This window comes from Haliaeetus albicilla, chromosome 8, assembly GCF_947461875.1.
Source record: "Haliaeetus albicilla chromosome 8, bHalAlb1.1, whole genome shotgun sequence".
In the NCBI taxonomy this organism is placed as follows: domain Eukaryota; kingdom Metazoa; phylum Chordata; class Aves; order Accipitriformes; family Accipitridae; genus Haliaeetus; species Haliaeetus albicilla.
The window spans coordinates 24,654,112-24,678,589 of record NC_091490.1 but is presented as its reverse complement, the minus strand read 5'-3'; the positions used below and the strand labels follow the sequence as shown (position 1 = coordinate 24,678,589).

At 37.7% G+C, this 24,478-nt stretch overlaps 1 protein-coding gene across 2 annotated transcripts in view; it reads right to left on the bottom strand.

Annotated features, from left to right (window-relative positions):
- Positions 1 to 24,478, bottom strand: part of CRB1 (crumbs cell polarity complex component 1) — a 113,527-nt gene that overhangs the window by 36,005 nt on the left and 53,044 nt on the right. For both annotated transcript variants that reach the window (XM_069789365.1, XM_069789367.1), the window contains exons 6-8: positions 6,805 to 7,758; positions 2,708 to 3,255; positions 2,149 to 2,314 (exon numbers count right to left, since the gene is read on the bottom strand). In XM_069789365.1, the coding sequence (XP_069645466.1) occupies positions 2,149 to 2,314; positions 2,708 to 3,255; positions 6,805 to 7,758 (1,668 nt within the window). The remainder of the gene's footprint in view (positions 1 to 2,148; positions 2,315 to 2,707; positions 3,256 to 6,804; positions 7,759 to 24,478) is intronic.

Sequence of the window (24,478 nt, the reverse complement as noted above, 5' to 3'; positions counted from 1 at the left end):
CCACACCAAGTCTGTGCTGGGAGGGCAGCAGAGGACTCAGTTTGCACAGCTGTGAGTGAAAATTGATGGGCAACATGGTGGCAGTTTTATGGACATCACAAAGGTATTAGACAACTTTCATTAACATGGTTTCTACTAAAATGCACTAACTCACTGGGCTGTAAATTTGCACATTCTGAGATTTATGAGGATTATAGACAGGGAGGAGAGACTGGAAGGAATGTCTTCCGTCTGTACTTCAGACAAATCTAGCTTTGCAAGATCCTAGCACTGGGATAAGGTGTGTTCCTGAGCTATCTCTGAGCTCAGTAAACCTTGATGAAAAGAACCCCTGGGAGTCCCAGTACAAAATTATTGACTGTATATCCTGATACTAAGGCAGCAGAGGTGTAACTACATCACCTGGCACATCAACTGTGGTGTCTTTCTCATAGGAAAAGTGTCCTCAGAGGAAACCATACTAAAAATGAAAGTCAGAGCTTTTAAAAATTATTTCTGATTTTTTTAATGTCTCACAAAGCTGAGGTTTTTAACCTCATAAAGCTAAAATACTCCTGTAGAACTCTTATTGAGTCCTGAGCACAGCAAGCCATCTGGATGTGCTTTTACTCTCAGATGTGACACACACAGTTTTGCTGTTAGTTGATGTTCCCCACATGAGCTTCCTGTATTGGCTTTTTCTCTTTCTTTGGAGTGCGTGTTTTTCTAAAGGGCTTGCTAGTCGTAGCCATCTAGGTGGAACTATAGCCACAACCCCTAGAAAACAGCTCTTTTGCTGTCTCAGCTTGAAATGGTATCCAGAGCATAAGACACCAGGCTGGTAGAGAACTCACTGGCCAGTGAAACTCCTTTTTTTCATTACCCTGTGTTGAACAACAAGAAGCCTATGCTGTAGCTAAGAAAACAACTAGTTAAAAAATACAGCTCTGTAGTGCAGGAATTTTTGAATATCTATTAGGGAAACTCCCTACGATTGTCACCTAAACCAGCACAGAAATATAAAGGTGATCTAACAGTGTAAATGACCTTGAGTTTAGCAAAAGGAAACAGGTCAGATACTTTTCAATTGTGTGTCTGTGTGTTTATATTCTACTGTAACATGCAATAGTGAAGTTTATGAGAGAATGTACTTTGACGTTATCATAAAGATGTCTATTAAAGAAGGTGCAATTATTTTAATTTCAGTTATAAATTTTAATAAGTGCTGCAATGCTGATTCTAACAATCTCAACAAGAATAGAATCATATTGGTCTGTCAGCAAGTTGTCTCTGATAGAAACCTTTTGTTGACCAATCTTCTCATTCCTAAGGGTCAGCCATTCTAACAGCTTCCATCAGACTGTACGTGTATTTATCTTCCTTCACAGCATCATTAGGGCTTTCTTTGATAGCAAAAAGAAAAAAATATTGCTTCAAAATCCTTACTTGCTTCTTAAATGCCACTCCAGAGTGGGAAGGAGAAGGAAAGTGGAGAAGGAAAGAGATAATGCAGGGTGGCTAAAGTTCTTAAGACAGCTAATGGTCATCAATTTTCAAATCAATGGTCATCAAATTTTCAAATGGTCTCAAATTTTCAAAAATTTTCAAATTTTCAAATGGTCATCAATTTTCAAATTTTCAAAATAGACTGTTTGGCATGCAGGTCCTTCTTACGAAGATACTAGTTGAATAACTGTACTGCTGGTATTAAGGTGACTTTCTTTAAAGATATTTAACATTTAAGAAAATCAAATGATGCAGTGTATGTCACGTAGCTTGTCCTTTCAGGAGGATGGAGAACATCCTAAGGTTAATCCAATACTGGATATCCTCTTATCTCTTTGTAGTGGAAGTATGAGGGGTACGCTTGCTCTCTGGCAATGTACAGATCTATTGTACAACCTCAACAAGTTGTGTTGAATGTCAAAAGCAGAGGTCCTGCAAACATTGCTGTCTGTGTCAGGGGGTCTGGTTGAAAATGTCTGGGTTTGGTAGGGCAGATTCTTCCCGTTAATGTTACTTAAAATTGACATTATTATTATTTTAATACAGTAATAACATTTGATTGTAATTTAAAGGCAGTCAATATTGAGTTTTAAGGAAATCCTGATGAAAATTTCCATTCTGTCTAATCTCCAAAGATGATAGGAATAACTGAAATGTACCTACATTCAAATCCTTGGTGCACCAGCTGGCACTGTGCTTCATGAGGACAGGGCCCAAGCTCACACCACTTAACTTCCTCGCATGCCTTCCCTGCTGTGTTGGGGGGGCACGTGCAAGTGAAGTCATCCCAGATTGAATAGCACACACCACCGTTGTGGCAAGGGTTGGACTATGGGGAAAGAGAAGAGACAACCTAAGTATGAATAAAAGCTGGTGGACTCCCAACTCTAAGCATGGGGAACTGTTTAGCAAAAAGGAGAATTCTGTTTATTTCAGATGGAAAGTTATAAAGACCAGTACTATGACAGCACAGCATGTTCAATAATTGGTGAAAACCAGTATTTCAACCTTAAAATATTTTAATTCTCCCCTATGCAAATACATTTTTGCTGCTGATATTCATCATAGGTAGCATAACTCAACAAAATCTGCTCTTTCTAGCATTTTTACATATTTTCCTAAGATGTCATTATCATCAAATAATGTATGGGAACATACAAAAAAATCAAAGAAAGTCCCCACTATAAACATATGAAAATGTTCTGAAAAATGTCATTCTTACCTTGCAGAGGTTGTCACCAGTGCAGCCTTGGGTGACATTGATCAGACTTAGGTTGATAGAATTCAGTGGATTGGTGATGGGGAAGAATTCCAACAGCTGGTTATTCACTCTTACATCTTGGATGCAGCCTTTGAAATACCTGCCATTTCTATCAGTTTCTTTGTTATCTGGTAGGCCTCCAATGTAAAGAATATTCTTACTTTGGATGGTTAGTACTGGAGTAGAAATAAAGCCTAGGTATTGAGAGGACTGGAACAGTTCCATCTTATTTGGTTCTATTTTTAATGTTATTAAGTAAAAATTTCCATCGTTCATGGAGTGTTTCCCTAATAACTTCATGGAATTTGGAGCTAACATTGTGAGTTTCCCACCTTCCAAGTAGACTCTTACGTAGAGGTAAGTACTGTTTCTCAATGCCAGTAACAAGCCAGAAGATTTGCGTGTTCGGGCAAACATTGATATGTTCAAATTTTCATTCTGAGTGGCATCAACAGAAAAAGCAGCATAGCCTGAGGAGTCCTCAGATCCAAATCGGCCTGGAATGTACTCTTGAGGTTAGAGATATGAGAAAAGATTATAAAAAAAATAAAGAGAAGAAGGGAGAAAAATACAACAGTTAGGGCTAAATGACAAGGGAGCCAATGCAATGATCAAATAGCTACTTCTGGTAATATTTACGTATGGTAGTAAGATGTGCTGGTATTTATGGATGAATAAAGACTTGATCCAGCTGTAAATAGCTTCTATTTCAAAATTCCTCTTGGCTTCCATGGCTGTAGCATTAAGCCCCAGTACAGGTCCAGATGTTATATTATTGGGCATATTTTTCCCCTTTATCGTGCTCTGTATAATGCTGTGTTTTCAAATGGTTAAACAAGGACAGATTTCTACAGCTTCCTGGATTGGTCCAGGATCGTTTTGAAAAGAACCTAGCTGCTTTGATCCTCTGATGACCATGGAAGTTAATGTAATTCTGGTACTTTGTGATATTTTTTGCACTGATTCCAATCATAAAAATAGCCAAAAGCTGCTCAGCAAATGCCTCTTGTGTAAAGCCTCCAAATAGAGCACCTATTTGGTGCTGCATAGGCTCCCCACTTCTCTGACAGACTTTCTGTTGCTGGGGCTGAACACGTGCTCATATACATCAACTTGTATCCAGTTATGAATCCTGCTCAGTCCTGTGAGTGCCCACAATGCTATGGTGTCATGGGGGAAAAATGATCCAGGATCGAGTAAGCCTTTTTCTCTTTTTTTTTTTTTTTTTTTTTTTTTTGTGCTTATCAATTAAAATGATTAAACCAAAACCATCTGTCTCTCTCTCTTACTCTTTCAGTAATGATTTTCAGACTTGTAAGGATACAAAATATGTAGCCCAAACCGTATTTTATTCTGATGAATCATCTCGTTAAAGCACAACAAAGTGTTTCTATTTTTACACTTTAAGTTTCGTGATCTTGTCCTCAATATTATAGACTTCCTGCCTAAACACTTTCAAGAGCTATTTTTAATGTATCAAATTCATAGAAAGAATAAACCAAGCTTTTTTTAAATGCTCACACAGCTATAGTCAGTCCTCTTTTGTGCAGTAAAACTCCTAGAGCGAGACCTCATAGGCCAAGTTTCAGCCTGCAGTACTACTTTTTTTTATGACTACATTAAAAAACCCAATGAAAATAGGGGACTGACTGTGAAGCCCCAACAGACCCTTAATAACCACACTGCACTACTATGTGGCATGGTAATACTATTTAGCAACAGGAATAAATCCCTTACTTGTTCCTAAGCAGACAATTTCATAAGTAAATTAAATCTGAAATATTTTAATTCTATGAATAAGATTACCTATATATCTACATCTGCTCGTTAAAACTCTGGTATGTAGAAATAAATATTTGTTGGAATGGGTGTTTTGAGGCATTAAATCTCTTTAAGTTATATCTTCTCTGTAAGGTGGTGCTAGAGACGGAGACATTTTTTCATGAGGGTAAAAAGAAAATTTTTTTTTCTGGAATGAGGATTACACATTTGCAGTATTAGAAGGAAGCATTAATCTTCAAAAAGGTATTTTGTGTTTACAATTACTTTGTTGTATTTCTCTCTATTTATAAATATACATACATATATCATCAGTCTGATCTGTTTGATGAGATGGCTAGCATCACCTTGGTCAATATTAACCTCTTGGGTCACAACATCTGGATGTTGATCAAAATGAGTCAACATCTGTTTGTTATTTTGTATATGTAGAGAAAATATTGCCTCTTGTCAATTAAATACTTGGCAGCAACTTTTCTTCAGAAAGACACTAGTATTTCTTATGTTATCCTTTACCGCAAGTCTCCCCCACTCTGGCTTTTAAGAAACCTGCCACAGTCTTTTAAATATGGCATATATCTAGAACCTATGTATCAAAATGGCATGGTGCCATGATTTGCAAAGAATATTGTGGTCAGCAGGAAAAAAAAAAAAAAAAATGCATGCTTTCTAATCATTCTCAACAGTTCTAATGCCAGTATAAGGCTCTCCTGGCCCTGACTGGTTTTAATTTTGCTTCATATAAGGAGGCAAACATATTTACCAGATGTTGTCCTATACTCCAAAGTTGCTTTCCAAATCTTTGGATAAATTACAGCTAGACTTCAAAGAAGTCTGTTACAATTACCTCTCGGACTTTGTCATTTTGCAATAAAACCAAAAAGAAAAACTATTGAAAAGTATTGATAACTATTAAGTATAGCACACAAAATGAAATTGTATTTAAACATTTTGAAATGTATTTCAAGCTACAGCTTTCTGCAGCAGTGCATTCAATAAACCCCTGGGGCTAGTCGTTCAGCTGATGTAAATCAATGTAGCTTCACTGGTGGCAGTGCAGCCACACCAGTTTACACCAGTTTAGGATCTGTCCATTCCAATCTGACCATGGCTCTGCTGTTGCACTTCATTTTTTCCAGTCCACTTGGCAAATACATATACATAAATATATGTATGTATGTATACATGTATGTATGTATTTCTTCCTCCCTAAACATTGCAATGATTGCCCGTGTGTGAATGGTTAGTAAGAGGGCAGAGAGGGAAGCAGGGGCAAGGGTGCTGCGTGGAAGACTCAGCCCTGTACAGTTTCCTTGAACAAAACTGCCTGTTTGAAATCCCTAAAACTTTTGCTGAGGAAGGATGGCAAAGTCCACCCTGAAATGTTCCTGAGGGGTGTTGTATTTACAGCTCCAGAGGGTTTCACACACCAGATGCAGTATAGCAGGGACCTGGGCAGGGACCTCCTGTTGTCCTTCCACTTTGCCTCAGCCTGCGCTCAGAAAGATCATTTGTAGCAGGGCAAGGGCTATGGGCATCTGCAGCTCTTGTGTTCCTGCTCGTCACTGCCAAAGAGGCTGTTTGCTGAGCTGTGCTCTTTTGTTCGCTGAGACATGGACACTTTTCCCTCTGGTCACCACGCAGCTCTCTGGTATGGGCCACCTTTGTTAGCGATGGTCCAGAGCTGCCCTGGGACCAGCTGAGAGATGAACGGGCCCTGTTTCCAGCCTCTGAAGCCCTGCCTTCTCCTTGGGCTAATCAGATTAAGTTAATAGTATAATCTCGTTCATTTTTTAAAATTGGAATCTGTCTTTTTTTAACTTGCAGTACTTTTGCTTGCCTTTCATGAGTTTCTTTATAAAAGCCTAGAGAGCTTGAGGATAAAATTTTCAAAGAACGCTTTGAAAGTAAGAAAGACTTAAACTCTAAGTGACTTGGTTGCTTTCTAAATTTTACTAGGGGTGCATAACCTCCAGTGAACTGCAGTTTTCGAGAGTTTATGGTGTGCTAAGAGCACTAAGAAGATTTTAAAACTGGATGAGTGGAGGCCACCAGTTTAGCCTGACTTTTTTTGTCAGGCTGCGAAGCAGTCTTCCTGGGAAAGCAACTAGAAAATAACAAAGGTGTGCTACTACTAACCTCTTCCACTTTCTTACCGGTTGACATTAAGCTCCAGAGATCCTAAGGGTCATGCTGTTTCATCACCAGTTAAACAGGATTGTTTATGATCATGTTTTCAGCAACCACTTAAAACATGAATGCCAACAGCATTCCCTTACCTGTTGCGCAGCTTGGCCCTGCGTACGGCCGGTAGCAATCACAGTGGTAGCTCAGCCACAAGTTAGTGCAGTGTCCCCTGTTCTGACAAGGGTGGCTTTCACACCAGTCCTTTTTAGCACATCCTGTCCTGACATTTAAAGATGATTCAGGTAATACATTCTCTGGAGTAATAACATTCAAGTCTATTTCAATGTCCTGGAGACAGCCTACAAATGAAGGTGCGGAATGTATATTATAGATGTTAAGTAGAGAGTTGCTGCTAATGTTCCCCACTGGTAAGCCGCCCAAAAACGTGCTCTGAAATGCAAGCATCACGTGATCGTTATCTATCATAGCAGACGTTTTATTGAGACATGATTCTACACAAGAGCTGTCAAGCAAATTAAGAGTAACAGCTCTTGCCAAGGTTACCTCCACTGAATGCCATTCTCCATCACTGACATTATGTGGAATATGCAAAAGAGCCTGTGGCTGGTTATTGACTTGCACAGATAAGTGTAAGTAGCCATTCAGTAGCTCCAGCTTCACAAATGTATTTTTCTCCCCTCGGTAAAACAGAAAAGCTGTAGGCTGCACAGTTTGAAACCTCAGGTTTATATTATAGAAAAATTCCTTTTTAGGGGTCAGGGGATTCTTCAACAAAAGGAAACTCTTTCCTTGAAAGGAAAATGTGGTTATGGTTTCACAGTGTATTCCAGTATACCCAGGTGAACATACACAGCTGAATCCGTGTTGGCCATTTTTTAAGTGTGGGATACATATTCCATTGTTTTGGCATTGCTGATCAGTACAGCCATGGAGAACTTCTGTACAGTTAGAGCCACCGTAATAAATCCCTTCTTTGTCTGCAGGTGGGCAATGGCAAGTGTAATTCCCAGGAAAATTCTCACAGATTCCACCATTTTGGCAAGGGTTAGTGTAACATTCGTTGATATCTTCATCACAGTGAGTACCTGAAGAATAAACAAAGAATTAGACATTCTGGATTGGATAACTGGAGCCCCAAATGACATTTTTAATAACATGTGTTTTATTAAATTATCTTTAATTAGAGGGGAATGTCTGGATAAACAGATGATTGACTCACAAGTCTAAAATATGTTAAATATAAAAATACTATTCACATGCCATGGTTTTCTTGTGCAAAGTATTATATAAAACACTGTAGTAATAATCACATTTTGGAGAAAAGAACCAAACAAATTGACAGTTTTGATATGGATAATGGGATCGAATTGAGATAAACATCACCTCCAAAAGAGGCGATCAAGTGATTGTTTCCCACCTATTCTATAGTAGAAGTCTAGAATGCTTTGAGAGGAACTGAATTATTTATCACATATGAAAAGCCAAGAATTGTTGCTTAATTCATATTCATAATACAGTAAGTTGATGAGCTGGAGTATAGTCTGCTGGTCTTTCCTTCTCTTTCACATTCATTCAAACAGTAGAAGAATTATGGACTAATATTCTTGGTCCCATATGAAACATCTTGGAGCAACAATCTTCAAGTGAGAGCCACTGGTCTTGTAAGTACTTTATGATATAGTGGAACAGACTGACAAGTAGGTGAACATCCCTGAAAAATGTAGTACAGTGAGCTGGCTATCTGAAGAATGAAATTCACAGTGAGTGGGGAGCTGCACAGTGTGACAAGAAGAAATCCAAAGAAGAGCTTAAACCTACATCCTATTGGTGGTCTGGGCAAGATGCAGTGAGATGTGCCCCATCCACAAGGAGTGGAAAGTTGCCACATTTCAAGGTTAGGTGTGTACTGCAGTTATTCACAAAAGAACAACGGATCTCAATTCTTCCAAAAACAAGGCAGCAGTGACTTCTGGGCCATCAGCCATGGTCTCATACTGTGAAGAGAGTTCACTTGGGACATGAGGATCTGAGAGAAGCTGTTGGAGAGGTTTGAACCTGTATGTCCCAGCAGAATAGTCCCCGTACCGTGTTATCTACAGTGGAACTTTCTTTACCTCTCCTATATACAAAATATAAAGCAAGAAAAGATGAAAGAAATATTTTCTCTTGGTGATGAGAGCACTTCCATAGAAGATGGGCAATACAGACTCATATTTCCTCTTCTTCAATATAATGCTTGGCTTCTGGTATATTGGGTAAAAGGAGAGCTCCTCATCTCAACTTCACTGTAATTTGATAGATGTGGCCCAAGTATGTCCACTGGATCAGACTTCACAAAGAAAAACAAATCTGTTCCTCTTGTAAAACTAATCTGTTTATGCCTTTGCACTGTTGTTCCTCCATAAAGTGGTAATTACAGTAACTTCTCCCTTTAGCAATCAAGTGACTGATATGTATGCAATGGATCAGGGAAAAAATCTTGTTTCTTATCTCTCTTGGAAGCAGTCAAAATATCCAAATACTTTTTTGAAAACTCATGCTAAGTGTAACTCCTAACATTTTCTCTTCCCTTCATAGTTATTCTAGAGGAAAAATAAGAAATACTTTGCAGTTAGTTTTCAAACTAGCATCATCAGCACAAAGTAGTTAATAGACATACTAATGCCTGTTCCCACAGCAAAACTGGTGCCTGTAAATTAGATAATGAGGTATGCTGAGACTCACAGAGTTGCAGCTAGGTACCAGGCACCACACCTAGCTTTAAAAACAAATTCTCATCGAGCTTTATTTTTACAGCAAAATGCAGCCATTTTTCATGGAAAATCACAGAGCAGCAGTCAGCCACGAGGAATTGCTTCAAATAGCAGTAGATAAATGTCATTACTCAGGCTAATTCCTTGCATGTCCACTTTATTCAATCACAGTTGTAACTGACCCATCTTGGAGAGGGGTAAGTTAAAGGGGAGCCAGAAGGGAACTGAGAATTGGTTGAGATTTGTTTGAAAGATTAGCAAGAGTGAAGTGGTCATAGCATGTACATAAAAGGCTCTCTCTGCAGTGATCCTCCTCACTCATCAATCTTCAGTTATAGCATATAGTTTCCACTTGAAGCTTCAGATTATCAAATACAGCTAATGTTATCTCCCTGGTCTGGCAGTGGGGTTTAATAATCTCTCTCTGTTTTCCAGCCAGGCTCATATTTATTCCAATGTAAGATGTCTATGTATACCTTAACGTGTAGTGGCATCTGGCAGAAATATGACTCATTGGGACCGACTTTCTCAAAGTGCAGTGCACTTCCCAAACCATTACTGACTGGGGGCCAGAACGATGTCTGCTTTGCCCAGTTTGTGGCAATTTCTGTGTTAATGACTTGTCCTGCTTTTGCTAGTCTAGTATATGAAAAGTGAAGTTACCGTGAGCTGTTCCCTGTTCTGGTCAATGTTTTAGTGTATCTCCTGACTGATATTGCTCCCTACCCTGCTTTGACATTGAGAACAGTGTGTTCACAGGTCTTGGATACAACTCCGTCTTAATGTGATGGCTGTAGCAATGCAGGTTTCTTTGGGTTTTTGTGTCAGAGAGAAAAATTAGTGCAGCCGAGAAGCAGTAGGATCAGGGATGTACTTAGCCTTGTCATAGAGCTTCAGAGTAGTCAGAGCATGCTTAAGGATTTATAGACTGGGAGCCCCTATAAAACCTTTCACAGAAAAAAAATCAGCATAGTGAATGCCTAGATACTTAGTTGCTGCATTTTCAGTAATGGGTGATGACTCTGCGTATATTAGTTTATTATCCCACAGCACATGTGAGGCATCACCTTTGCCTTGTAGCTTGTGGTCTAAGTCACACCTTGCAATAGTGACTTGTCTCTGGAAAGGATGAAACAGATGCATAAACTGAACCCAACTTTACAACAATGTTTAGTGTCTGTGGTGTTCTCCACTTCATCAAATTAGACGTAAAATTAATGAAATGATTTCATGAGAACGCTAAACTTCTTCATCAGTGTCTAACAAAGAAATAAAACGCGTTTTTTTGAGGAGGTACACGTATTATTGTTAGTGTATTCCTTGCCTATAGGAAATGAATACCATCAGTTATTACATGCAGAGACTATCATAGAGCCACTTAAACACGTGTAATTTCATAAGCATTTCAGTGTCTGAATACAATGCTTTTTTTTAAGTAATGATGTTAATAATATGTTGCAAAATAATTATTTTGCGGGGTTGTGTGTATATAAATACACATGTATACACTTACGTCGATATACCTACTATTTCATAATAAGATTAGCACAAACATAAATATAGGTCATACCAAAACACAAATAATAAGCCATATTTTCATAGCAAGTATAAATAAATCAGCTGTTCTTACAGGCAGTGTTGATATTGCTTGTTATCTGCTGATTGCTATACAAGACCACTGTCACTCAAGATAAAAACACTCTAGATAAAAGGATTAGTCAATATTTATAGAACTGTATAAGCAGTTCAAATAGCTCAGGTTGGAGGAGCAGTTTAGCATGTAAAAAAAAGTATTCTCAAATGATGTAAGACATACCAAAAGCAAGTGCAAGGGGAACTATTATTTTCTTTTCAGTGGTTATATGCATTAGCTCAGCTAAAGATATTTGTGTTTTTAAAGTAAAAAGTAAAGTAAAATCATTCAGCATATTCTCTTCTAAATATATTACACACCTACCTAAAATTTCAGATAATGTGAATATTTTTATCATATTTTTCACTGACACATTATTACTATAGGGTAGCTATTTTCTAACTTTTAACCTCTTAATTAAAATCTGTTTCAAATTTAGCAGCAAAGGTTTCCTACAGAACCAGGATAAAAAAAGCAATTATTCAAGCATAATTCTGCCGAACACCACTAATTTTCATTTTGATCAAACAGTTTTAAAATTATTATCCAAGTTACACTTTTTATACACACGTTTGGTTAGAAATCTGTTTACAGCCTTCTGCCTTTCCTTGACACTATATACATATCAAGCAAGTACAAGCAAGCAGTCTGGATAGATACTACATGTTCAATACAGTCTAAGCGCACATACAATTTCACAAAAAGAAAATATTTACCTGTAAACATTGTCATTAAAATGATATAAACCTGTATCCTAGCTGCAACCATCTTTTTCCGGAGGAAAAAGATCGTTTAGCACTTAAGCAGTCCACAAAGTAAGTTTCTGTGAAATTCAAAACAGTTCCTAGTACAAAGGCTTCCTTTCCAGGGTTAGCTTGCTCCACTTTTGTACCTGCTGATGTAGTCTGATGGTGTATTTTGCCCAAGCCAGATCAACGAGGCTTAAAGTAAGACTCATTAAACTGCTTACGCAGTAGATATGTATTCTACTTAAATTCTTTTTCAGCATGTTCTCTCCGAGTGTACTTACACTAAACTTTGATTGTTTCACAGAAAGGCGTATTTTTAGGATCCATTCAAAATTGATTTGTCACTTTTTGTTGTTTTACAAGGTGTTTTTTAAGACTGTATTTCTTTCATTTTCAAGAGATTTGTTAATCCAGATCAACTCTTTCACGGTCACTGTCATTCAGAGAAACTGTACATTTCAATAAGAAGATAGAAAAGACCTAAAATTGTATCTCGTTTCTTTATTTTATAAAGTATTTTTGTTCCGTTGGCTCTCGTACTACTTACTGGAAATTTATGTCTGTAGATTTTTGAGTGTGCTAAAGACAGGAGAAAAAATATTTACTAAAACATTTTCTTTCTTCAGCTCTTGAACAAGACATTTTGATTTGGACTTACTTTAATGTGAGGAAAATAAGAGTTCAGGAGATTGAACTACTGATTTCTGTGATAATTGAAGCAGCAGACTTTTTTCTTTTCACTATACTTTATTTATGTCATGAATTGCTTAAAATATTGCTAGAGCAATATCTCTTTGTGTAATTAGTGAAATAATTGTAAAGCAAGAAAGTCTTTCCCTGGGTTGGCATTTATACCATCCAGCTGGCATATGGCAAACTGTGGATTCAGATCTTTGTTTTGGCAGTTTCCCATTTTAAAACTTCAACAATGGATCCTGAAGCCTCTCTCAGTCTGTCCCCAAGAAAATGTTGATTTTTGGCAAACGCGTTTTTCAATTTCTTCTTCTCCCTCAACTCATTTATTCATTAATTAGGAAATTCCTGACGTTGCGTCCAATTTGTTCCTAGGTTCACCAAGAGACTCGTACGCAGGATACAGTTTTGGATTCATTTACTCTACAGTTCACCATTGCTTTTATGGCGATGCTCAGAAAACTGCTTCTCCTTCCAGCCTCTGATACAGGCACTGAGTGATTTTTCCTATAATAAATTCAAATACCATGGGGTAAGAATGTCATCCAGACTATTTGAAAGGTAAGTAAGGAACCTTTAAACAAAATAAAGTTCATATTGATAAGTTAGTATGCATGTACTTTGTTAGTAGTGCATATCAGATGTCTTGTGCTACAGCTTGAAGTTTAATATGCATTTTTATTTTGAAAATATCAAGAAAAAGTTGGAGGTTCTTGATAATTGTCAGACCTTTGGGAATATGACCCTGATAGATGTTCTGACGTAAGATTACCAACATACACACTGTCAACAAGTTGGGATAGGCATACACTATTACAGCTCAGTGAAAACATGGAGTTGATGACACTCCAAGACAGAGGAACTTCACACCAGGATATTCAGCAAACTGCCCGAAGCCATGTCAGAACCGCTAGTGGGTGTTTTAAATAAACCTGTCAAGTACAAGTGGGTTACAGAAGGTAGTAGTTACTCTAATTACAGTAAGGGTTTGATACTGTCTTTAATAACATTTTCATATACAAACCAAGGAGAAAAATCTATGTGAAACCACCATAAAGTGGGTATAAAACTTGTGTAATCCTGCCCAGAAAGTAATTTGCAGAGGTTCCCTGTCAAACTGGGAGGCTCTATTGATTATGGTTTGGGATTGTCCTGGGTTTTGCTCTGGTCAGTGTTTTCATAAAAGATGTGGATTATGATACAGAAGGTTTGCTTATTAAGTTGTCTGATAAAGCAGGGTTAAGTGCAACTTTTGAGTGTGTTAAAGACAAAATTACTCTTATAGGTGACCATAACAAGTTGGTGAAATGGTGTGAAAAATATTGGATTCAATTCTGGAGGGAATCATTCAGTTTCTGTAGTCTCAGGCCAGAATAACCAGCAATCAGGTGGAACAATAGTTCCAGTTTACAAAGCATTGGTTATATCTTAGCTGGAATACTGAGTTCACTTTTAGTTCTGCACTGCAAGGAAGATTTGGATCAATTGGAAAGAATTCAGAGGAGAACAATGAGAATAATCACAGGTCTAGAAAATATGGCTTGTGAGGAGAGACTAAAAAAGTAGGGCTGTTCAGTCAAAAGACAAGCAGAGAAAACAGGACACAGCAACAGTCTTTCAGTACAAAAAAAGAGAGCACGCTGTTCCCTGAGACCATAGTAAACAAGTGAGGAAGTCATGGGTTTGACCTGCACCGAGGAAGATCCAAGTCAAACTTTAGGAAAATATTTCTAATGATAAGAAGGCAACAAAGCCTTGGCATAAGATATCCACTGGAAGCCATAAGGTCTATTTTGGATCCTTAAAAATAGGTTAGAGACAAAAGTGCAGTGTGACACGAGTCAGCTAATCCTATCGTAGACACAGAGATAGCCCAAATGATACCTGCGTCGTTGTCCCTTCCCATTCTGTTTTTTTCCATGTTTCTATTACTTCCTTGAATAAAATAATTCCCAGCAACTGAGCTGTAGATGTGTCAAACTATACCTGCGCATATATGTATCTATACACATATAGCTATAAAATCCAAGTAGGAGTAAACCTTGGAGAAACTCAAATTGTAGCATACACTTTGGAATATGCTTTATGGAAGATGAAGACAAAGACTTTGCAATAACGCTTCCTCCACCCATATTTTACAGTTTTGGAAATGTCTGTTACAAAATCCTGCATCAGGCAGAAACAATTTTTTTCAAGGGACTCATTAATCCTGAGGCCAGCAGAAAGATCTGGCAGAGCATATATTCTTCATGGCTCCAGGTCTTACCAGACAATCATGAAAATTCTAACTTTGCCACATCTGTGCTGATAATTGCAAAGAGATAATTACTTTTTGCTGGAAGGAGGAAACACACGTTCATGAGTGAGTAAGCGCAAGAAAATAAATTGACCATCTCTATGTCATTGCAATTAAAACTCATGCTTCTGGGCATAAATCAGCTGTCATGGAGGTCAGGAAGCAGGTTTTACTCTTAGGTACATCAGTGTAGAGCCAGTGAGGTATATTTTAATGGATTTTTTTTTCTCCTATTTTTCTTCAGTAAAGAACTGGCTTGTATTGAACTTAATGTGACCAGTGATCTGATCTAGTATGGAAATTTTTGTTGCTGTCTTAACAGGAAAAGCTGATGTAAAATGAAGGACAGAATACAAGGCAGAGCTGGAGCACATGGAAAACTGGAGACTTTAAAACAGTAGAATAATAAGCATTTGCTAACATTGGGCTAATTTGCACATGATACCTTTCACACAGAACTCTAATTTTGTGAAGTTGTAAGACCTTGCTAGTTATTCCTTTATTGCAGACAAATTCACCATTCTGCTATTTTTCCTCTTGCCGTTTGAAATGTACATATAAAGTTAATACTGGCTAGGAAAAAAATTAAAATAGAAATAGAGTTGAGTGACTTGGCTTAATCATTAAATATGTCACTCTAGCTGAGGGATATGGAATTCATAATGTGCTACATTCAGAATGGCATGCTGTAACTCAATCTTTTTAAATGTTGCTGGCCTGAAGCTTCATAGACTAGTTTGAATTTTCAGTAAAAATGTTTTTTTTAAAGTAGTAAACCCCCCGATCCCTTAATCTCTTCAATCATTAAACTTTTTCTGAGAGCAAAGTACTTGGAAATGTTTTTCCATTTGTTTCACATGTTTTGTCACACCTAAAATAGTTTTCATTTAAAAAAAAAAAGAAAAGAAAATCATGTACATTCTGTAGGTGATTAGTTGTTTAGTGAGATCTGGTGTGTTTATTTTATTTTATAAATATTGGAAACAGCCGACAGAGTTAAGCATTGGCTTCAGCTTCTGGGTATATCAGCCAGCCTTTTTCATGAGCCTGCTCTGCAGACTATGAGTGCTCCTTAGGCAAAGTTGTGTGAGCGGCACAGCCAGAGGTCAGGCACATGGAGCCTGTGAATGGCAAGGGGCCATGTCCTAGAAGGGCAGCATGGCAAAACTGTTGCTTGTAGCCTACACCTTCGTCCCATATTTCGATTAACACAGCCAGCCATGTGGATCCAATTGTAGGATTAGGGTCTGAATCTGGAGTAAAGAAAAACTTGGTGAAGAAATATGTCCCTGCGTGGCACTCATTTTCCTTTCATTTCCCTACTTCTACAGTCAGCTTTATATATAGGTAAAAGAGGCAGCTGCTGTTGCATTTGACTGATGGAGGTAAGAAAGAAAATCAAACGGTGGCAGCCAAGTTTTCCCAGGCAGTATCCTTGAGTGGGTTTTCTGGCTGCATGAACGTGTCTGTAGCCATGGCCACGTCATTGATATGAGCTAGGAAGGGTCGATGAGAGGAGGGAGAGCACAATTACAGGGTGTGACAGGTTAAAGTGGAGAAAGGTGATTTATGAACGTTACCATTAAGAAAGAAGAGAAAATAGCAGGTAAGATTTTGGAGATTAAACAGATGAAAAAGTAGAGAAAAATATGAATGGGGAAAAAGGAATTGGAAATACCTGGTATAATCAATGGTACACCCGAAGATACTTGTGTTGGCATTTGAGACAGTGTTCTTGTTAGACACACAGGCATATATGGGTAGTAAGTGTGTATGTGTATGACCATTAATCTATATAGGAAACGTGATGGATGCTTAGAAAGACTGAAGATCAGAGATAAGGTCTACACAGAGGTCTGAGCTAAAATTGGGAGTGGAGAAAGGAGACCACAGGAGCAATGCCAAAGACAAAAGACTGAAAAAAAATTGAGAAAAAAACCAGTCATCAAATTTTTCTAATTAAATAGTCATGTGCATTGGAGCAGAGAAGTCATTTCACAAAATGTAGAGAATTAAGATAGAATCATAGAAAAATTTAGATTGAGAGGGACCTTCGAAGGTTATCATCTGGTCAAATGCTTCACTCAAAGGGTCAGGACATCATCCAGAGAAGAAATTGGAATAGCGGGTTTCAGAGAATTTGATTAGGTTATACCTGATTATGGACCTGATATTTGGAAGCCAAAGAAAGATATCTGGTGTTCTACTTCCAGTACATTTTTTCTGTGTTCTTTAAGATGTAAAAAGAGGATATATAATTCAGGAATTTTTCATGTTTTACCTTTTAAAATCTGTGGTAAGACTGTCAAATTCAAAGCATTAATGATCTGATTTGCATTTTTGTAGATTTATGAGCTTGTACATACAGATGATGTGTGTGCATTTGAACTGAAGTATATCCAGAGGGATCTTAAAACAACCAATACCTTTGAGTTGTTTAATTAGATCATACAAGGTCATGTTTCATTGACTTGAAAATCTGTTTGGAGCATATGATTCACTTTGGAACTGGAAAACAAATTAATTTTGTAGTCCTACAAACACTTAAGGGCTTTAAAAGAGTGCTTGCTGTTGATGAACATATCCATTGAGAAATGTATGCTGTGTCTAGTCTCCCCTAAAAGGGATTTTCTACTTCGTCTCTTGTTGGCTGCTTCCTATTTGTTTTAACTGAGGTAGGCAAGCACAGCCACTGTGCTGTCTAGTGTGAAACGGCTTCTGCCCTGGAAACGGTGCTTTGAAAAATTTCAGTCATTTGCAAGATGATTTTCTCATTTTGTTAAAACCAGTGTGAATCTCCACAACATACAAAAGTGACTGTATTTACATAACTTCATTGTCAGTCCATATTGAAACAAACTGAAAAAGCCAGTAGGCTAGAAAATCATAGTTTTAATAGGCCCTATAGAGCTTAACTGAGAATGGAGACCTGAGAATAGAAAAATATAAAATATGAATGTGTGAACATACATAACATGTTTATGTTGCCTGTATTTTGAGCTGTGCATAGCATAGCTGTATAAATAGCATGAATATGATCTCTATTTATGCTGTGTATAACTACGCTTCTCTATTCCTACAGTATATATTTCTACACAATTTAATATCACATTAGATACAGAAAAACAAGTCATTTACCCTGAACTATCCACTTCTAAAATTTTTTTGTAAGGCGGTTACTCTACCTGATGTACGTTTTCTTTCTTGTGTAAATAACTGTGACTTCCTATAGAGCAGATGTGGATGCACATGCTTAGACTTTGGACTGTGATCTTTCAGTCCAGTTCTGTATCAATGGGAATGGCAGAATATCATACCTCTTTTCACTTCAACAGTGGTGTTCATTTCTCTCATTCCCTGCAATGTTAGTTGTCTTGCAAAGTGAAAACTCATCTAAACAATGGCTTTGTTTATTCAAGGTTTCATATGCTTTACCCATCTTGAAGCTGGGAAGCCTGAGACCCAAACTAGCTTCACTGTTGCTAGGTCACATAACAATCCCAATGGCAATGGGATAGCATGGACTTCAGCTGAGATTGTGTGTGCTTGCCATGGTCTGCTGGCTGCTTTATTGGGGGATTTCCTGGGTCATGCTATGGGTATGTGATTTAGCTAGATAAAATCTAGGTTTTGTATGTCTTTATGTGCTACAGTTAACTTCTGTAGCTGTGCAGAATGTGTTCACAGTACAGCATTCAAATAGTTTTCTTTGTTAGTATAGGTAGTGATTTACCATGATGTTCTGGCCTCACAAACAGGCCTAATAACAGATTCTGAACCCTCCTTGTTAAGAAAAAATGGTGCCTATAGGACCATGACTACAGCCATAATTGTATTGATCACTATGATTCTCTGTAATAGTGTCGTGTTGTTAACACAGCCAGACTCGAAGAATTACAGTGGTGGGAGAGCAATCTGAATCAGATCCACTGAATCTATTTCTAGTGGTTAATTATCAGCATAAATTAGCTGTCTATACTAGGGTTTTTTTCCTTCTCTCTGAGACTGTTTATTGAAAGTGCAAAGTTCATTGTCAGCAAGGGAAAGAGTGTGCTTTACTTAATCAAGTTCTGTACACAATCAGCAGAAGTCCTTTTCTAAGTTAATTCAAATATTTTTTTAAAAGGGATCAGCAGCCAGGTGATCAGTAAAAGGTGAGCTTAACTTCTTTGAAACTCTCCTTGTACCTGAAAAAATCAGTCTGGGTACCTAAACAGAAGCAGGTTGTGCCTTACCTGTAGTCACCTCAGAGTTTATTTCAAACAGTGCAAATAAGAAGACATAAAAATACTAGGCTTTATCACTTGTTCCTCGTATTAGCAAACACTGAATAATTAAGAGCTAGCTGCTACAGGGAACAATTCATATAAGAGTTTTTATGTAGTATATCACATAAAATTAATTTTGGTGCTTACTTTACCAGCTTATTTTTATTACTCAGTGTCCAAACATACTCTTTATATCCTTGAGAAGACCTTAGACCTGGGACTCAACAGTGATAATTAATTGCCAGCAAACTATAAAACTCCTGAGTCCAATCTAGCAAAAGGATTAAAGTGGTTTTTTTTTATTTATTGACAATTAAAATTGGAATTGTATATATGTATACATATATATATATGTGTATACAAAATTGGGAAGAGTTCTTTACACACCAGAGAGTTGTGCCTCCATTCAGAGGGACCTCAACAGGCTGGAGAAACAGGCAATCTTCAGGAACCTCATGAAGTTCTGCAAAGGGATTTGCAAAGCCCTGCATCTGAGGACAAATTACCCCATCCACCAGTACACAGCTGGCTGGAAAGCAGTTTTGCCATGCTGGTGAACAAGTTGGACGTGAGCCAGCAGTGTGCCCTTGCAGCAAAGAGGGCCAACAGCCTCCTGGGCTGTATTAGGAAGCGTGTTGCCAGCAGGTCAAGGGAGGTGGCTTCACCTCTACTCAGCACTGGTGAGACCACATCAAGTCCAGGTCTCGGCTCCCCAGGTACAAGAAAGAAGTGGACGTACTGGAGCAGGTCCAGCAAAGGGCTGTCATGAGGAGAGGCTGAGAGAGCTGGGGTTGCTCAGAAGTTGAAATGAAAGTAAATTTTAAAGGCAGTTAAACCACGACAGCAGGACATAGCATTTCAAAGAAAAAAAACCACATTTAAACTTCTCCCCAATTCACCTGTTCCTTTCCCTTGAAGAACTCTATATTGCCTGATCTCGTGACCATGATTGTTCTCATGCATGCAATTCTTCTTGGGACCTAATCATGTATGTGTGAGCCTCAGCTGTACAGATATCCTGCTTTTAAATTTAAAATGTTGTGTGTTGTTAAATAATCCTTTATAACAAGTACAGGTGGGAAATTTGAGACATACTTGCACTGTAAAAGTTAAGAAGGATTCTTTACTCCATTCCCCCTGTATATAGGCTTGGCAGCGTTAATTCAGGAAGGTTTAGAAGATTATGTGTACATGACAGCCCTCAGGATTTCCATCATTGTGATTTTCTTTCCCACTCCTTTTTTTTGAAGAGCATAATGACCTATGACAACTAAGCTTTATTCTCTGTGGAGTCTGACATTGCTTCTGTTTAATGGATCAGACAGTTTGTGATACATCAGTACAAGGCACTTTCTTCCCCATGTCAACCTAGGGTACCTCTTCAATATTTCCCATCTGTGCTGACCTATGTGATCAAGAGGTCATGTCCTGAAGTCAAACCCAGAATTGAAACACTCACTTCTACCACAGGCCAGACTATTAATGTAACCCATTTAATTTACATCAAGTTGGAATTTGACATTCAATTTCTCAGTCCAGAAGCAATTATTTTTAAAGGAACATGCCAGCAATATTGCTTGGCTTAGAACAGCGAAAGTTCAAAAGGGTAAAAAACATTTCACACCATAAATAAAGAATTGATTATACTTGAAAACAAAGTTTGTAATTACTACTGACATTTTTAAGCCTAGATGAAGTGCCTTTTATGCTTTAAAAACTGATGTCATTTATGCCACTGGCATTATGGGAACCTTACGTAAGGGTCTGAAATAGTACTTTGCTGGTATTTTAAGGATCAAGAGGAAAACATGAATATTTTGCACAATGCTTTGGGTCAAACACATATTTTTTGTCAAGAAAGGGTGCAAAATTCATTGTGGGTGCTTAGCCTTTAGATCTGCCTCCTTGCACCCCCATAGCTCCATCAGCAAGGCCACTGGTGTAATCAGTAAAACCCAATACTTTGGGATGGAAAATTATGTTGTTCTTCTCGTGTGAAAGCCAAGCCTTCAAGGTGCTAACAGATTTTAACTAGGAATAGCCCTGATCTGGGTCATCAAACTACTCTTCTGTACTTAAAACTGTAGTGCTTGTTTTTTCCATAGCTCTTACAGCCCTGAGTGGACTTTGCATGACTGTCAGAAGACCAATATCCCTGAACTCCATGTGGAAGATTCTGCTGATCAAACTGTTGGTGCAAAAGCTAAAAATTGATGTTAAGAATTTGGACTAGCAAACGGTGTTCATCATGAAGTCTTTGAGAAATAGCATCTTTCAGATCAGGCTCTAATGACTGTGTTGAAATATCAGCTAAAACTAGATTTTGCTAATAAGTAGCAGATGCTACATATAGGCAGTATTTCGTGCTCCCTCTACTGGCTAATAGGTACAGAAGGAGTACAGAGAAGTTTCTTGGTTCTCTAAGAGCTCTTAGATCTCTCAGAGCTCTGCTGGTACCAAAATGCTGATGCTAGTTCAAACAAATTGCATATTTTCACATATTAGGGCAACTTATACCTTTTTTGGGGGTAATACAAATAGCAGTTTACCAAGTAAAGCCCTTTACCAAGGGTGAATGAGAATGCCATCCCACTGCTGTGAGTTATTTGGGGATCTTTCTATGTGAGAAATGGCATTTCAAAAGCATGTAAAAATCTGCGAGCATGAAAACAGAGTAGCTAAGCTATATCAAAACCATAACCTCTACAAGAATGAAGTGATGAATGGCACTGTACCATTTATATTTGATGCCTTAGCAAGATAATAGCAGTCTGCATACTTTAATCTTAAATAAGTTTACTCATGCATCTTGACTTTTTATCTGACTATAGGCCAATATAGCTTTCATAACAAATATATACAGGACTGGCATGCAAACATCACACATTTCCCACTGTCAGAAGCAATGCAATTAAAATAATTAATTAGTAATTAAGACCAACATAAACTCTGCTCATTAACAAGCATACACATGGCATGCTGCTAATCTTGCAGAAAGGAACGAAGACAAATCTTTCATTCTTACCAAAAAACAATCCAGCCAGAAAACTGCACTTCAAAATAAAAAAGATTAAAGTTGTGGACCTTTTTAATTAGTGATCAAAGAAAGGCTTTCTATAAGCAGAGCAATAAAATACTCTGAAGCAGCTGTTATGTATATGTTTACATATATATATATGTGTATTAGCGCATGTGTGTCTGTGTACATGCATTTATATATACATACATATGGTTCAGAACTACTTGCCCATGTGCTATTTCTGACTGAACTCCAGCTTCTCCAATGTCACTCCTGAGTTCCTCTGTGATGGGGGAAAAGAGGAGCAATGCCTCTTAAATGTTTGGTTGTATAATTTACTGTATTTCCAATAAACTGGATTTTAATGGGTTCACAATGGTGAGATTATTAAAGCTGTTTTCAAAAGCATCTGTTGAGTAAAACATTGAACTATTAAATTGGGTCATTTTGTTTATCGCTTGACATTTGACCTGAAATATTCCATAAATTAGAATGTATTGAGGAAGTAAAATATATTAGTCCCATAGCACAGGTCTTCTCTTTAGTGTCTACTTGTTAAGCACTTTCTCCAGATTAGTGAAAACTGTACAGTGTCTAGATTTAAAGAAAGTTCATTTCTGTTTGGGGAAAAGTTGTGCATCTGCTTGACTTTGCAATTTGACTGTAATTCAACCAGAATGATGTAGGCCTGTACAATACAATGCTAAAAAGCATATGCTGTAAAGTAGCTCCTGAGATGGGCAATCACCTTCTTAAGAAGATGAGCAAAGTTCTGCTGTCAGTTTAGTATGTGCAATACCTTTGATTTTACCAGGGTTTCTGCATGGTTATCACTTAGACCACACTTTAATCTCTACTTTCATTAGTGGTTGTCTTTGCCATTGTATGTATGTGTATATGCAAGAAATGCCTCTCTTTAGGAAACGTATAGGATTATCTGTAGTGCCAGGGTGTGCTAGACACACAGAACTAGCATTGGGATGTATATCAGGAGATACACAGCAGTTTCTGTTTATATTAGGGAAATGAAGATTACTGGTTTTTCAACAACAGGAAAAGTAGGGAAAAATGTGTCCTATGTTTGGTTCCAGGCGTGTAACTTGTTGCTGGGCTGGGCCAAAGCAAGCACGAAATGAAAAGGCCAAAGAGATTGTTCAATAGGGAAAGGTGGAACTGAGTGAATTCATAAACTCAGCCAAAAGGTGGCAAAACTGGATTCTAAGAGACTATAAATATCTGATGTATGCCAATTAAAAAGGCTAGGAAAGGTTTATTCACAGTATTAAGAAAGAAATCAAAAAGGTAAGTAGGCAGAGCCTGAAGACAGCCCCAGAAGGAAAATTCTTACTAGAGATTTAGACTAGTTTTAACAAGTAGTCAATCAGATGATGGAATGACCCACCAGGAATGAGTGTCAGGAAAATAATAGGTGCTTGAAAAACATTATTCCTGCTGCCAAATAATATACAACTGCCTTTTTTTTTGCCCTTTTTTTTATTTATTTTTTTTTTTAAAGCACTTTCTGCCAGGTACTGGACTTACAGATACCTTAAATCTAAGGACATTATCTGTCTGTGTGTTGCAAGATCTGGGAGCTTATGGACTAAAAGCCATTCATCCCCTCCTCCTTCCCTTCAAGGAAAGAAGCTTTTCATGCTAAAAAGTGTTTATGTGCAACACTGTTCAACACAGAGAGATGTGACAGATTCAAAATATCCACTGCTTGCAGGCTCTGTCAATCACGTCGGACTACATTATACAACTTAACATATCAGTGTAACTAGAGAAAATAGATCATAGTAATGATGGGTCAGCTGTCAAATTTTAAAGCATAAAACTCTATACATGTTCTGAAATAATATTGGTAGATGCTTTCTAGTGTTTTAATTTAATGTATTTCTAATTCAGAAAAAAACCCAAACATCTTGACATTTGTGCATTCTTTTGGTGCTGTATAATGCAGAAGTGATGGCTGCGGTCTCTTTGCATTTCCAGTGCAACTTGCAACAAGAAAAGGAGATAAATTTCTTGTGTAATACATATTTCTCAAGAAAAAACATACATAGGTATATCTGGGGCTTAAATATCATTCTCAGAGTTGCAAACAAATTGTCAGGTCTGGGGGTTAATTCTGTAAAGCATTGTCATTAAAAGCTTGAGGGGACCTTTCTTAATGATCATGGTTCAGTTTTTACAAAATTTTAACACAGATCATCATTGCCAGTAAAAATACTCTTCTGTCAAAAGGTCCCCTTGTACAATAGAAATAATAGGGACAAGCTGAAGTTTCAATAAAGCTGAATTTCATTTCATTAAAAGGAGTCCTCTGCATAGTTAGCACCCATGCTAGGTTCATATTTTGTACCTAGGATCTGAAACTATTTCAGTCTCTAC